The 11,201-nt window shown below is 51.2% G+C and overlaps 3 gene segments (V, D, J or C); all 3 read left to right on the top strand.

Annotated features, from left to right (window-relative positions):
• The first annotated feature begins 9,956 nt into the window (after positions 1–9,956).
• The window catches only part of LOC109674306 (Ig gamma chain C region-like), a 94,528-nt gene continuing 93,283 nt past the window's right edge, over positions 9,957–11,201 (top strand). The window contains 1 exon segment of the C gene segment in view: positions 9,957–10,440. Within this exon segment, the coding sequence occupies positions 9,972–10,440 (469 nt within the window).
• LOC109683548 (Ig gamma chain C region-like) overlaps positions 10,493–11,201 on the top strand; it is a 128,668-nt gene continuing 127,959 nt past the window's right edge. Inside the window, 1 exon segment of the C gene segment in view lies at positions 10,493–10,589. Coding sequence covers positions 10,508–10,589 — 82 coding nt within the window.
• LOC109683549 (Ig gamma-1 chain C region-like) overlaps positions 10,765–11,201 on the top strand; it is a 160,790-nt gene continuing 160,353 nt past the window's right edge. The window contains 1 exon segment of the C gene segment in view: positions 10,765–11,028. Coding sequence covers positions 10,788–11,028 — 241 coding nt within the window.

Below are 11,201 nucleotides of genomic sequence, written 5' to 3' on the forward strand. Positions count from 1 at the left end.
CTGCCTGGGAGCAGGGAAGGCTATGGACAGCTGGCCTCTGAGGAACCCCCACCACCACATACAACCAGACACAGAACAAAAAGGCCTTAGGGAGCCACTTGCACAGACCAGAAATTCCCAGAGTTCAGGAGAGAAGAGACCAGGGTTGAGGGACATCCCTCCAACCCAAGGCCAAATAAGCCCATGGGGCCACTGAGCCCAGCCAGGGGGAGGCCCCCAGGACAAGAAGTTTCTGTTGATATCTGTGCCATTGTGAGGAAAGTGGCTGGTCCCACAATGACACCAGCAGGCCAGAAACACCCCCAGGTCATCCCCACCATCAGGACAGGTATTTGGAATTCTTATGCAAATTCTACCATCTGGGTCACCAGATCCCTGTCCAGCTACGCAATCTAGAACAGCCCTGGTCAGCCCCACCAAGAGAGGCATTTGGGATTCAGTGCAACTTCTACTATCCAGGCCACCAGGCAGATGCCTCCTTCAAGGGCTCCCTACCCTGCTCCACATTCTAGGAAGGCAGGGGCAGTCTGAGGGGCTGTCCTAGCCAGGAGACAGCCCCTTGCACACTGCCCCATGTCACATCCAGGAAGGACCCCCAGCATCCTTCCCCACCCAGGTCTTGCTGAGAAACAGAGGGCTGAGTACCCCCAGCACTAACCACCCCAATGGACCTGCAGAAAAGGGGCCTGGGCGTGGCCGGCAGGGAAAGGGAATTTGTGCGAGCCTGAAACACAGTGATTACTATAGCAGCTGGTTCTCACAGTGCTACGTGCCATGTATAAAACTTGCGCTGTGGCCTCTCAGGGGCCAGGCTGTGGCTCCAGACCTGCCCAGGGGCACACAACCCCACCCACTGCTCACCAGGAAGACCCCAAGGCCCAGGAGAGATTCTGAGCAGGCCTGAATCACAGTGGGTTATAGTGGGAGTTACCACAGTGAGAAAGTCTGAGCCCCAAACTTCCCCTGCAGCATCCCTCCAAGCCCAGCCCCCAGAATGACTCCCTGCCCTGCTTTGTATGTAGCCCCCAACCACCAAGATACCTCTAGGCATCCCCATTCCTTGGTAGGGATATGGGGTAAGTTGTCCTTATCCTCCTGTCTTGGCTCTAGAACCACTGGTCAGGGTCCCAAACAGGAAGAGTTGGTTCCTACAGCCATCACCCCAGGCCAACAGACCCCAGGTTGGCCCCCATGACATCCAGATCAGAAGCCAGGAGTACAGACTCCTAAATGCCCTACCACACACTGGACTCTGTCGCATGTGTCCACCAGAACCAAAGACCCTACCTTGTCTCTGTTCCCTACTCAAGTCTTATGGGGGGAGTTCACAAGGCCAGAAGTAGTTGAGGCCCTACTATGGAGCTCAAACCCAGCCAGGTCACTGGTCCTCTTAGAAGGGTGGCACCAGTAGTCATACAGACATTGGAGATCAGTGGTCAGTAGAGAGATCTCCTGGTACAGAGACTCGGGCCAGTAATAGCACCACAAAGACCCCCAGGAAACCTGCCCCACTTCCAACATCTGCAGCCCAGCCCATTTCCCTCCCCAAGATGGGGGAGGCAGTCCAAATCAAGGTCATCTGTGTGCAACATAGCCTACTCCACCCATGCCCCTCCTAGGTCTTCAGACCCACCAGGCAGATAGAACCTGACCTCCCCTCAGGACCCCACCCCAAGACTTGCTCACCAGGCTGTACACCTGCACACCCTATACCCTGTCCTTCCTGAACCCAGCCTCAGCAGAGTCTGCAGCCCCCACATGGGTGGAGACCTTAGTATCACTCACTCACCTCCCTTCCTGGGAGAAAGTGACTCATACCTGGTCCCAAGGCCAGCGCCAATTGCCAGAGTTCTGCCAGACTGAGACAACCAAGGCACAGCACAAGGGACAGCCGCTGCCCACCTCCAGGGCCCCAAGCTCACAGGAAGCAGATAAGCCAGCCCCACTTGGCTGAGAGGCCCCTTCCTGACTGCCATCCTCCCCTCCGGCTATGCAAAGAAAGGGAGGTGTTCAACTGCAGTTTTCAACGTAAAACTGGGACTGCCCTGCACATGCTTTTACTCGATGTCTTCTGTTTATTTTTTCTTCACTCACTCCCAAGATTGCTGTGTCCTTCTTTCCTTCCTTCCTTCCTCCCCTCCTTCCTTTCTTCAGAGTGAGGCTCCAGCACTCCAGCGAAGTGAGGTATCACACACACACCCCAAGTGCCAGGGGCCCCTCAGAGCTGGAGGCTGACGCCTTCACTTCCATCACCATCACCCCACCTCCCTGACCAAAGAGGCACAGCCAGAATCCAGAAACAAATGTTCCATAAGATTCTCTCAATGCCCAGAAGAAAACAACCCAGAACAGCTAATAACAAATATTTTTATTAAAATTACTAGACTTCAAAATGAGCAAAATGAGCCTAAGAATGAGCAAGAACCTCAGATCCCTCCTGAGAGGAAAGCCAACCTAGCTTCAGTTTTCTCTTTAAAAAAGTGTCAATGCCTATAAAATCCTCCTGGAAAGAAAATATGGTCCAAGAATTTTATGCCTAATAAAGCTGACATTCAAATAAACTCTCCACAGACACAAACTTGGGGAATTTTTCCTCTCAATTCCATCCTCATTGAATAAATTTAATGTGAGTAGATAAGTACATTCATAAATGCATATTTGTGCTCTTCTATGTAAGATTTTTAGTCATATTATGTGATCTGGAATTTGGCAAAGTTATTTATTTGAATGAAGATAGACTTTGCCTAACCAAGATAAAAATGCAAAGACTCAGCAGGACAGACAAGACCAAGTGAAGTGAAGACAGGAGCTGTGGGGTGCAGACTTAACTTCCTCCCCTTCTGGACATGCAACTCTGGACTCTGAAGAATATTCAGAGCCTCTTTTGTGTGCTAGTAAGATGACTGTGGCTGGGAGACCCCATGGCTTCAGGGTGGGGCTGTCCCCAGAAAGATCAAGGCAGGATCATAAGGTTGGGACTTTCCACCCACCCCCAACTTTGAGAGAGTGGATGGGGCAGAAAGTTGAAATGGTCACCAATGGTCAATGTAGTCAGTCGTGCCTCCATAAAAACCCAAAAGGACTTGGTTTGGAAAATCAAGTGGAGGTCCCTGGAGGGGGCACACCCAGAGGCATGAAAGCCCCCCACACGCCTTCCAGGTACCTGAACCACCTGGACACATCTTCATCTGTATTCTTTGTGATACCCTTTGTTATAAACCTGCAAATACCCTCAGAATGTGGGAAAGCTCACATTCTGTGAGCCAATCTAGCAAATTACTCAAACCTGAAGTTGGGGGTCATGGATGCCCTGACTTACAACTGGCCAGTTGGAAACACAGCTCACCACCTGAGGCATAAGATTGGTCTGTCAAGTGGGGCAACTTTCAGGACCGAGCCCTCAGCCTGTGGGATCTGGCTCTATCTCCATGTGGACAGCATCAGAACTGAATAGGATTTAGAGAACACCCCACTGGTGCCCCTGCGGGGCTGAGAGCTTGCTCCCACACGCCCAGTGTCAGAAGCATGTTATAGGTATGTAGGAGACCCCAGCCTTGGCTTTGACCTTTACCTCCAGAGAACAAGTGCTCAAGAGTGTTCAGGCACAGCAGTGAAAACCATGAGCACTCACAATGGGGATGGCCTACAGGGCAGAAAGACAGGGTGCAAAAAAGAGGTGCAGTCTTGAAAAAAGAAAGATGAATCAACTGGAGTTATGAAGGACAACCATGATGCTCAAATACAAAAGCTTAGAAAGAAATGGAAAGGGACAAGAGGAAATGAAATGTGTCCAGTCCAAATTTACAAAAGAATTTTTTTTTAAATCTTCAGGAAGACAAACAGAAAGCACTTAAGGAAAAATAGACACCAAAGAAAACAAATCAGGTGAGAAGTATACAGTGAAAATAAAAATTTTTCAGAATTAAGAGAAGTGACAGGCATAGAAGTCAAGCAAAGGAGAGATGAACATACACACAACTGGAAACTCCAGAGATAGAAGTGTGGTACATCCAGAATGTGAGTCACTGCTTAGCCATTTTGTCTGGCTCCAGTGTGTGGACTGCCTACTTTTATTTCAAGGTGGATTTTTGAGCTACATTTTAAAATATGTTTTCTATTCAGTTACTTTTGGTAGTTAATTTTGGACAGAATTCATTTGGACAGCATTCAGAAATAGCAAAATCATGTATAAGGGGGAAACTGGGTTATCCTCAGATTTTTGATTAGCTACATTGGAGGCCAGCAAATGTTGGGAAGCATCTGCAGGTTGGCATGTATGTCCAGTCCAGCCATCCTTCCAGAATAAAACTTCCTGAGAAACAGCTCTGAACACTTAAGGATCCAGAAAACAGGCTTCCAAAACCTGTCACCATGAAAGTGCTAGAGAAAAATCCTCAGCTGCCAAAAGATGCTTGGAGAAGCTGGGCCAGGAAGCAAAAGTAAATGTAAGTGTGCCTCACAGTGAGACTGGGGCTGGAATGATTGTAGCTATGTTGCCTCAAGAGAGTGGAAACAGAGTCTTCCCAACAAAGCAGACATTTTACAACAATCAAAGCTCAAAGCGGAGAGAAAGGTAGAGGCACGGAACTGCTTCACTCCCAATCACTGGGAGCCAGGAGCCAATAGTTGACTGAAGAATATCAGACAGTGCTGACTTCAGGCCCAGGAGGAAGGGAAATAGGAAAAGGAAAACGGCTGATTTCATACCTGCATGTAGTGGAGAACTGAAGCTCGCCAGGTGAGGCAGGGGAGTGCAGGGGTATCTTGGAAAGTTAAAATTTACAGGTAATCACTACTCACAAAATTGCAAAGAAAAAGACAGCTGAAAAATGGAAAACTCTTTTGGGAAGTACAAATATAGAGAACAAAATGTAAAATGCAGTTGTGTGTCACCTAGGGAAGGCCATGTTCTGGGAACATCATCGTTAGGAGATTTTGCCATTGTGTAAACATAATAGTACGTGCTCACGCAAAGCAAGACACCCATGGCATCATCAGTCCTATCCTGGGGGACCACAGTCCTGTATCAACCTCCTCTTGGAGGAAACTTGGTTATGGGATGCTCAGTTCTGGTAAAACACCACTGAGATGAAACAGCGTGTGTGCATCATTGCGGCAGTAAGCATGGTGGTATTAACTTGCCTGATAAAAGTGTTACCAGAAAACCAGTCCCCTGGCCTCAATGCCAATTCATCATTTACAAATAATGAGAGTAGGGTTTTGAGGAAAAGGAAATAAGGTTTATTATTCATCAGATGAAGAGGAGGACAGAGAGAGTCAACTTCTCAAAGCTCTGTCATCCCCCTTCTGAGAGAAAATGCCCACCTTTTAAAAGGGAGTTCAGGGCTCATCTTCACTGCATGACCAGATGCATGTCCACCATGGCTGCTGGCCTTGGTTCTCCAGGTGTCAGGCACCACTTCTCTGAAGTTGTATGTCTTGGCTGGCAAGTTTACTGCTCAGGTAGTCAGTAAGAGATAAGGGATAGAGAGCTGCTTGGTCTAATTGAAGAACAAAGGAAGTTAACCTTGGATTTTCCAGCATGTAGACAAAAAGGGAAAAAATGTCAGTTTAATCAACAAGCAGAGTAAACTGGCCAGCAGGCAAGCTGACTATACAAAAAGATTTTTCCCTTTTGTGGTCCCACTTATATTTTCCTCACTGTCAATTTGTTCCTTACATTTCTATGGAAAAGAGGCCTTGCAATCGTCCGTTTCCTTCCTTTAGTTAATTCTTGGGCCCAAGTAAGGAGTCAGTGCTCCTCAGCGAAAGCAGCTTTTAAGACCCCGTTACAAAAGAGAAGACTTTCAAATTGGATCACAAAACAATTAACCCAACTCCATGTACCCAGATCATTACATATAAAATGAGAAAAGCTGAAAAAACTTGAGCAAAACTAATAGTCCCAGGGAAATTCAACTCTTTATGAAAAAATGTCGAGGTCTGTGGCAGGGACAGATAATTTTCACACCTTCTTCCCATGGCCCCTTGTCCTCCTGGGACAGGCTGAGGGGATGCAAAAGAGCAGCACACTGCCCAAAGAGACCAGCCCAGGCCTGGCCACAACCAGGCCACAGGGAGCCGATGAGGTTCAGAGGACACACTGCTAGCCCTGGAGAAAGCAGCTCTCTGCTTGCAGGGCACAACATGGCAGAGCACATCTGTACAGGAAGGAGCACAGCACCAGGGCTCTGGGATGGATGGAATTCTTCATGTTCTAGTTGCTGAGGGAACCATGTTTCCAGGTCTGTCCATCCTGAGGCTTCATCCACAGAACATCCACTCTCTCTGACACAGTTTGGGCATCAATCCATGACCAGTGGTCTCAGGAGCCCTCCAAGAATCCAAGAGGCACTCTGCCCTTCCCCTTCCCCTTGTGCAACCAACTGGAAATTTACAAATGAAAGAGTCAACAGAAAGCTTGAGAAGAGAGAAAAGACAGAGGCAGGGCAACACTCAGGAGGAAAACCAAGTGTTTTCAGCTCGTGCTGACCAGACTGAGCAATGCAAGTGCATGCATTACAGACTGTGAGCAAGGCTCTCCTTTCCACACAGGTCTCTGCCCCACCTGGGGCCACACTCTTCCCTTCTGGGTGCTGCTGGCAAAGCATCCAACCTGGCTTGATTTACTCTGATCTTAAGACAAAGGAGAGGATGATGGGGGTGAGCCATGGTCTTCTCAGAACTTGTGGATCATCCAGGCTACAGCACCAAAAAGACAGGCAGTCTCACTGTCATAGGGAGCCTCCCTCAGATTCTGACCTGGAGCTCCTGTTCCATCATTGAGACTCCACCACAGTTGCTCCGCAGCTCTCAGGAGCAGCCAGCTCATGCCCTAAAGAGAAAAGAGGCTAAAACGAAGGGCAGATAGCAGTACATCTTCCCTGGATCTCAGAGGAAGGAGGCACTCTGGGTTTAGGGGACAGCTCGGTCATGGGCATGTGACAACATTCTGGACAAGGAGATATGGGGGAAACAAGGACTTCTGCTCTTGTTTAGAAGGCCAGAGAGCATACATGAGAATATTTTACCTGCCTTGCCCTCTACCTCAGCTGCTTCTGGCTGCAGTGGCCACTCTCTTCTGAAGGAAAGGCTGAGACATGCACACACATGGTACCCCACACCCCCATGGCTTGTCGTGGGAGCTTCCTGGTGGGTGACACATGGGTGTCAGCCATAGCTCTGCATGCTGACTGGGCTCTGCCACCTACAGCTGAAACCGTCCCTATCCTACTAGTCTTCTTCCTCCAGAATCTGGGGGCCCTTGTTGGACTTCTCGGGACTGTCTACACCCTAATCCCTGCCTCTGGCCTGTAGAGTAGAGCCATGAATGAGGCACTAATGTCTTTCAGAGTTCTCTCTTCCACCATCAGCTTCTGGATTTCATAGTATGAGTTCAAATCTTCCTGTCTGTTCTCTTTCTCATTTTTAGTCTTGTTTGCTCCTGTCATTTGCTTGGTGTCAGAGGAGGGGTAATCTGCTGCTTCTCACTTAATTCCTTTATTTCCTTCCATAATGTCTCCCGCCCAGCTGTAGTAGCCATTGTGACCTTGTATTGTCTCTGACCCAAGATATAAAGCAAAGTGATTTCTCCTCCTGGCTTTCTGCCCATTAGACCTCTCTTCTAATCCAGTTCATGACCAGACGAAAGTTGCTCCTACCTACTTTTCAAGCTCTCTTTCCCATCCCAGCCAGGAAGTCACCCCCAGCTCAGCAATTGTTCTGAGGTGATCTTGAATGGACCTGTCCTTTACCCATAGCAAGCTGAGTGGCCTGATCTCCCTCTCCACCAGCACTCAGGGCCAAACCCTCCATGCCCAACTCAGAGCAGCCATGCCAGGAGGGAGGCACCTTCCAGGTGGTGTGTTCCAGCCTAGGAAGATGTGATATGGTGTGATGAGGAGGGGCAGGGTGGGGTGGGGTACGGTGGTCCCTAGGAGACTCCTGCTGTGGACAGAAACTGGAAAGCCAATTCATCCAGGCCAGTATACCCATCTCTTGCCCCTCCCCTTGCACTGACCCAGTCTCCACGCCTGGCACACACCGGAGCACATGCCTATAACACATATGTCTCTTCCCTGGCATTCCCTACCCTGTGTTTGGTAGACCAGGACATGCTTCCAGAACAGGGTCATGGATGCTGCAGAAGAGCTACATATTGATGGAGGTGGGGGGGGGACTCTGACCCTTGGAAATCTCCACAGCTTTGCAAGAAGAAACAGGGAAGGCAGTCCAGGGCTTCCTCTAGGAGGTCAGTTCCCCTCACACTGACCAATAGGACATGCTGCACTGCAAGAGATGACCAGGATCTCAGCAGGCAGATGTTGCCTGCTGCTTGGCTGCTCCTCTGAAATAGATGAAGAAGCAGGTCAATGGGCTTAGGCTGGGGGCTGGGCAAGGCATGATGGGCACCTACCCTCTCCCAGTCAGGAACTGAGGCACCAGACAACAGAAGCAGGTGCTTCCTGAAGGGCCTAGGGAAGCCCTACCCCATCCTCCCCCCTAAAAAGGCCCTAGGCAGAGACCACAAGAGAAAGAGCCTCTGAGAAGGTGCTAGAAGCTTGAGGACCCCATCCATGTACTGAATTTCAAAGAACAGACTGGAACTCCTCCAGAGTGCAAGACTCAGAGGAGAAGGAGGTGCAACCCTCTCCTCTCGCCCACCCCGTGCTCCAGAGGTCCAGGCATGGGGTGAGGGAGTCTGGACGACACAGCCTACTCCTCCACCTGTTCCTCCTCCACCCCACCTATGTCCCCAGGACCCCAGACCACAGCCACCGCCCTCCTGCTCATCCCCCACCCCACCTGTGCCCCGAGAGTCATGACTATCCAACCACGTCTGGAGAGACCCCGTGCCCCCCAGCATCACCTCAGGGTTCCCCTGTACTGCCCATACCCCTGAGAGAGCCCCACAGCCCAAGGGCCCACTCAGTCCCCACTCAGCCCACACCCCAAGGGCAGCCCTAACCTTGCCTGTACCTCCAGGCTTCCCCCTGACAAGGGGCCCCATCCCAGCCACACTGGACCAGGTGGATCCTCCTAGAGTGAAATGCTCCACTCCCTTCAGCCCCTTGGATGGGCTCCTCTTCAGCCTCATCAACCACACAGTTTCCAGCCTCTGGGCTTTGCTTCAGCCAGCTGTTCCACTGCCTGGAGCTCCCCTCCCTCCCCCCTCAGACATCTCTGCATGCCATCACCCATCCCCCTCCCCCAGCAGGACTTCAGGGGCTCCCTCCCATCTGCTGCTGCTCTGTGCCCTCTGTCTCCCTTGGTGGTGGTCTATGCATGAGCTCACTTACGGTGATTACACCTGGCCTGAGAAGCTGCATGCCTCCCCACTTACCTGACAGCCTATTCCTGACATACCGGTGGAGCCCAGCCCCAGCCCAAAGTCTCACAGTCGCCTCTCCTCCCCTCCCTGGGACCAACTGACTAGAGTCAGGCAAAGGTAGCCTGTGCAGGTCTGAGGGAGGGTCCTCTCCCCTAGACCACCTTAACCATCCCTCTGCACCTGTCCACGGCATAGCTGACACATGCCCCCTCACTGAGGGCCTGCAGATCCAGAGGAGACAGGAAGGGACATGGCCAACCACTGGGAGAACACTGAGCAGGAAAATTTGCACTATTGTCCTGCTCCACAGATGGGATCAGAAAGAGCAAAGCAGCTGGGCAAGGTTGAGGGCATGGGACCCCAGGGAGCACTGAGAAGATTCCCATGGAATCCTGGGAGTCCATGGCCACCCGGGGAAGGGGCACTGCCTCCCACCACCATGGCAGGCCTTTGTCTGCAGCTGCAAACATTTAAATGCAAGTGAGAGACATAGGAGAGGTGGACCTGCCTCACATCTGCTCTAATTTCTAAAAGAGAAGGAAAAGCCTGGACAGCCTCCAGGACATTCATGGTCATTAATAGGGAAATCATTTGCTGCTAACTCAGGGATGATGATAAGGGTCGGGGGGTAGAGTTTCCCATGTGCTCTGTGGATGAGGTTTTGGCTGAGCATGGAGCCACAGTGATAACCGGAACCACAGTGACTGACCATTCTACAAAAACCCCCACTACAAGCTTTCCCACAGCAGCCTGCAGGGCTCCATGGGACATCTGGGAAGTGAGAGGAGCTTTCCCCCTGGGACAGAAGGCAGCACACAGGGAGAGTGTCTTGGGCAGGGACTGGGGCACTGGGATTGGGAGGGGGAGAGTGGATACAGGCATCAGAAGGGTAGAGCAGGGCCACTGGTCTCCTGAAACCAAGGATGGACAGGTGGAGTTTGCTGGGGTACAGGGTGGGTGTGGCCATCTCTTTAAGCAAAGAGCAGACTCTCTGAGGCCTGGTGCTCCCTGGGGCTGGGTTTTTGTAGCCCTAGCTGCAGGGCCAGCTCACTGGACCTATGATTACTTCAACCTCTGGGGCCAAGGCACCCTGGTCACCGTCTCCTCAGGTGAGTCCTGCATATGGGGACAACAGTATCAGATGGTCTGAGCCAGGCAGGGTGGTGAGGTTTCTGTATGGGGGCATTAGGAGAGCAGATGCTGTGCTACTGGTACTTGGATTACTGGGGCCAGGGCACCTTGGTCACCGTCTCCTCAGGTGAGTTCCCCCTGCTGGACCCTTGTCTTCTCTGACTGCACACAGGGTCAGGACCCTGGGGTCTGTAGTGAGTCTGTATATGGTTTCAGTGGGCACTCAGGTGTCTCCCAAGGACAAGCAGGGGCCCCGCCGGGCAGAAAGCAGCCCAGGGACAGGGACTGGGAAGATGTCAAGGCTGGCATTTGTACAAGTGTGGCTATGTACTTGGGGTCAGGGTTCTGCAGTCACCATCTGCCCAGGTTCTTGACATCAGCCTTGGGGTCTGTGTGGCTGGGCATGGAGGCCAGCTGTCTCTGCTTTGTGCTCGGGTGTCTTGGTCTGGTCCATCTGAGTGGCCTATGGGAGTTTGTGATTTTTGCCTGGGTAGCAGCAGGGACTGTGTCTCTGTGCTATGCTTTTGATGTCTGGGGCCAAGGAGCTATGGTCACTGTCTCCTCAGGTAAGTCAGCTTCTTTCTGCCTTCTTAGTCTTCCTACGTCTTAGAACTGGGAAAGAGACTTCCCAAAGGCCTCTTGTCTGTGCAGAGCTGTCTGGAGCCCATGGGGTTCCTCTTAAGGCTGCTGGGCTCTGTAAATGGGATAAGGATACTTTGCTCAGAGTGAAGGTTGAACA

Source organism: Castor canadensis, chromosome 3 (genome assembly GCF_047511655.1).
Source record: "Castor canadensis chromosome 3, mCasCan1.hap1v2, whole genome shotgun sequence".
In the NCBI taxonomy this organism is placed as follows: Eukaryota; Metazoa; Chordata; class Mammalia; order Rodentia; family Castoridae; genus Castor; species Castor canadensis.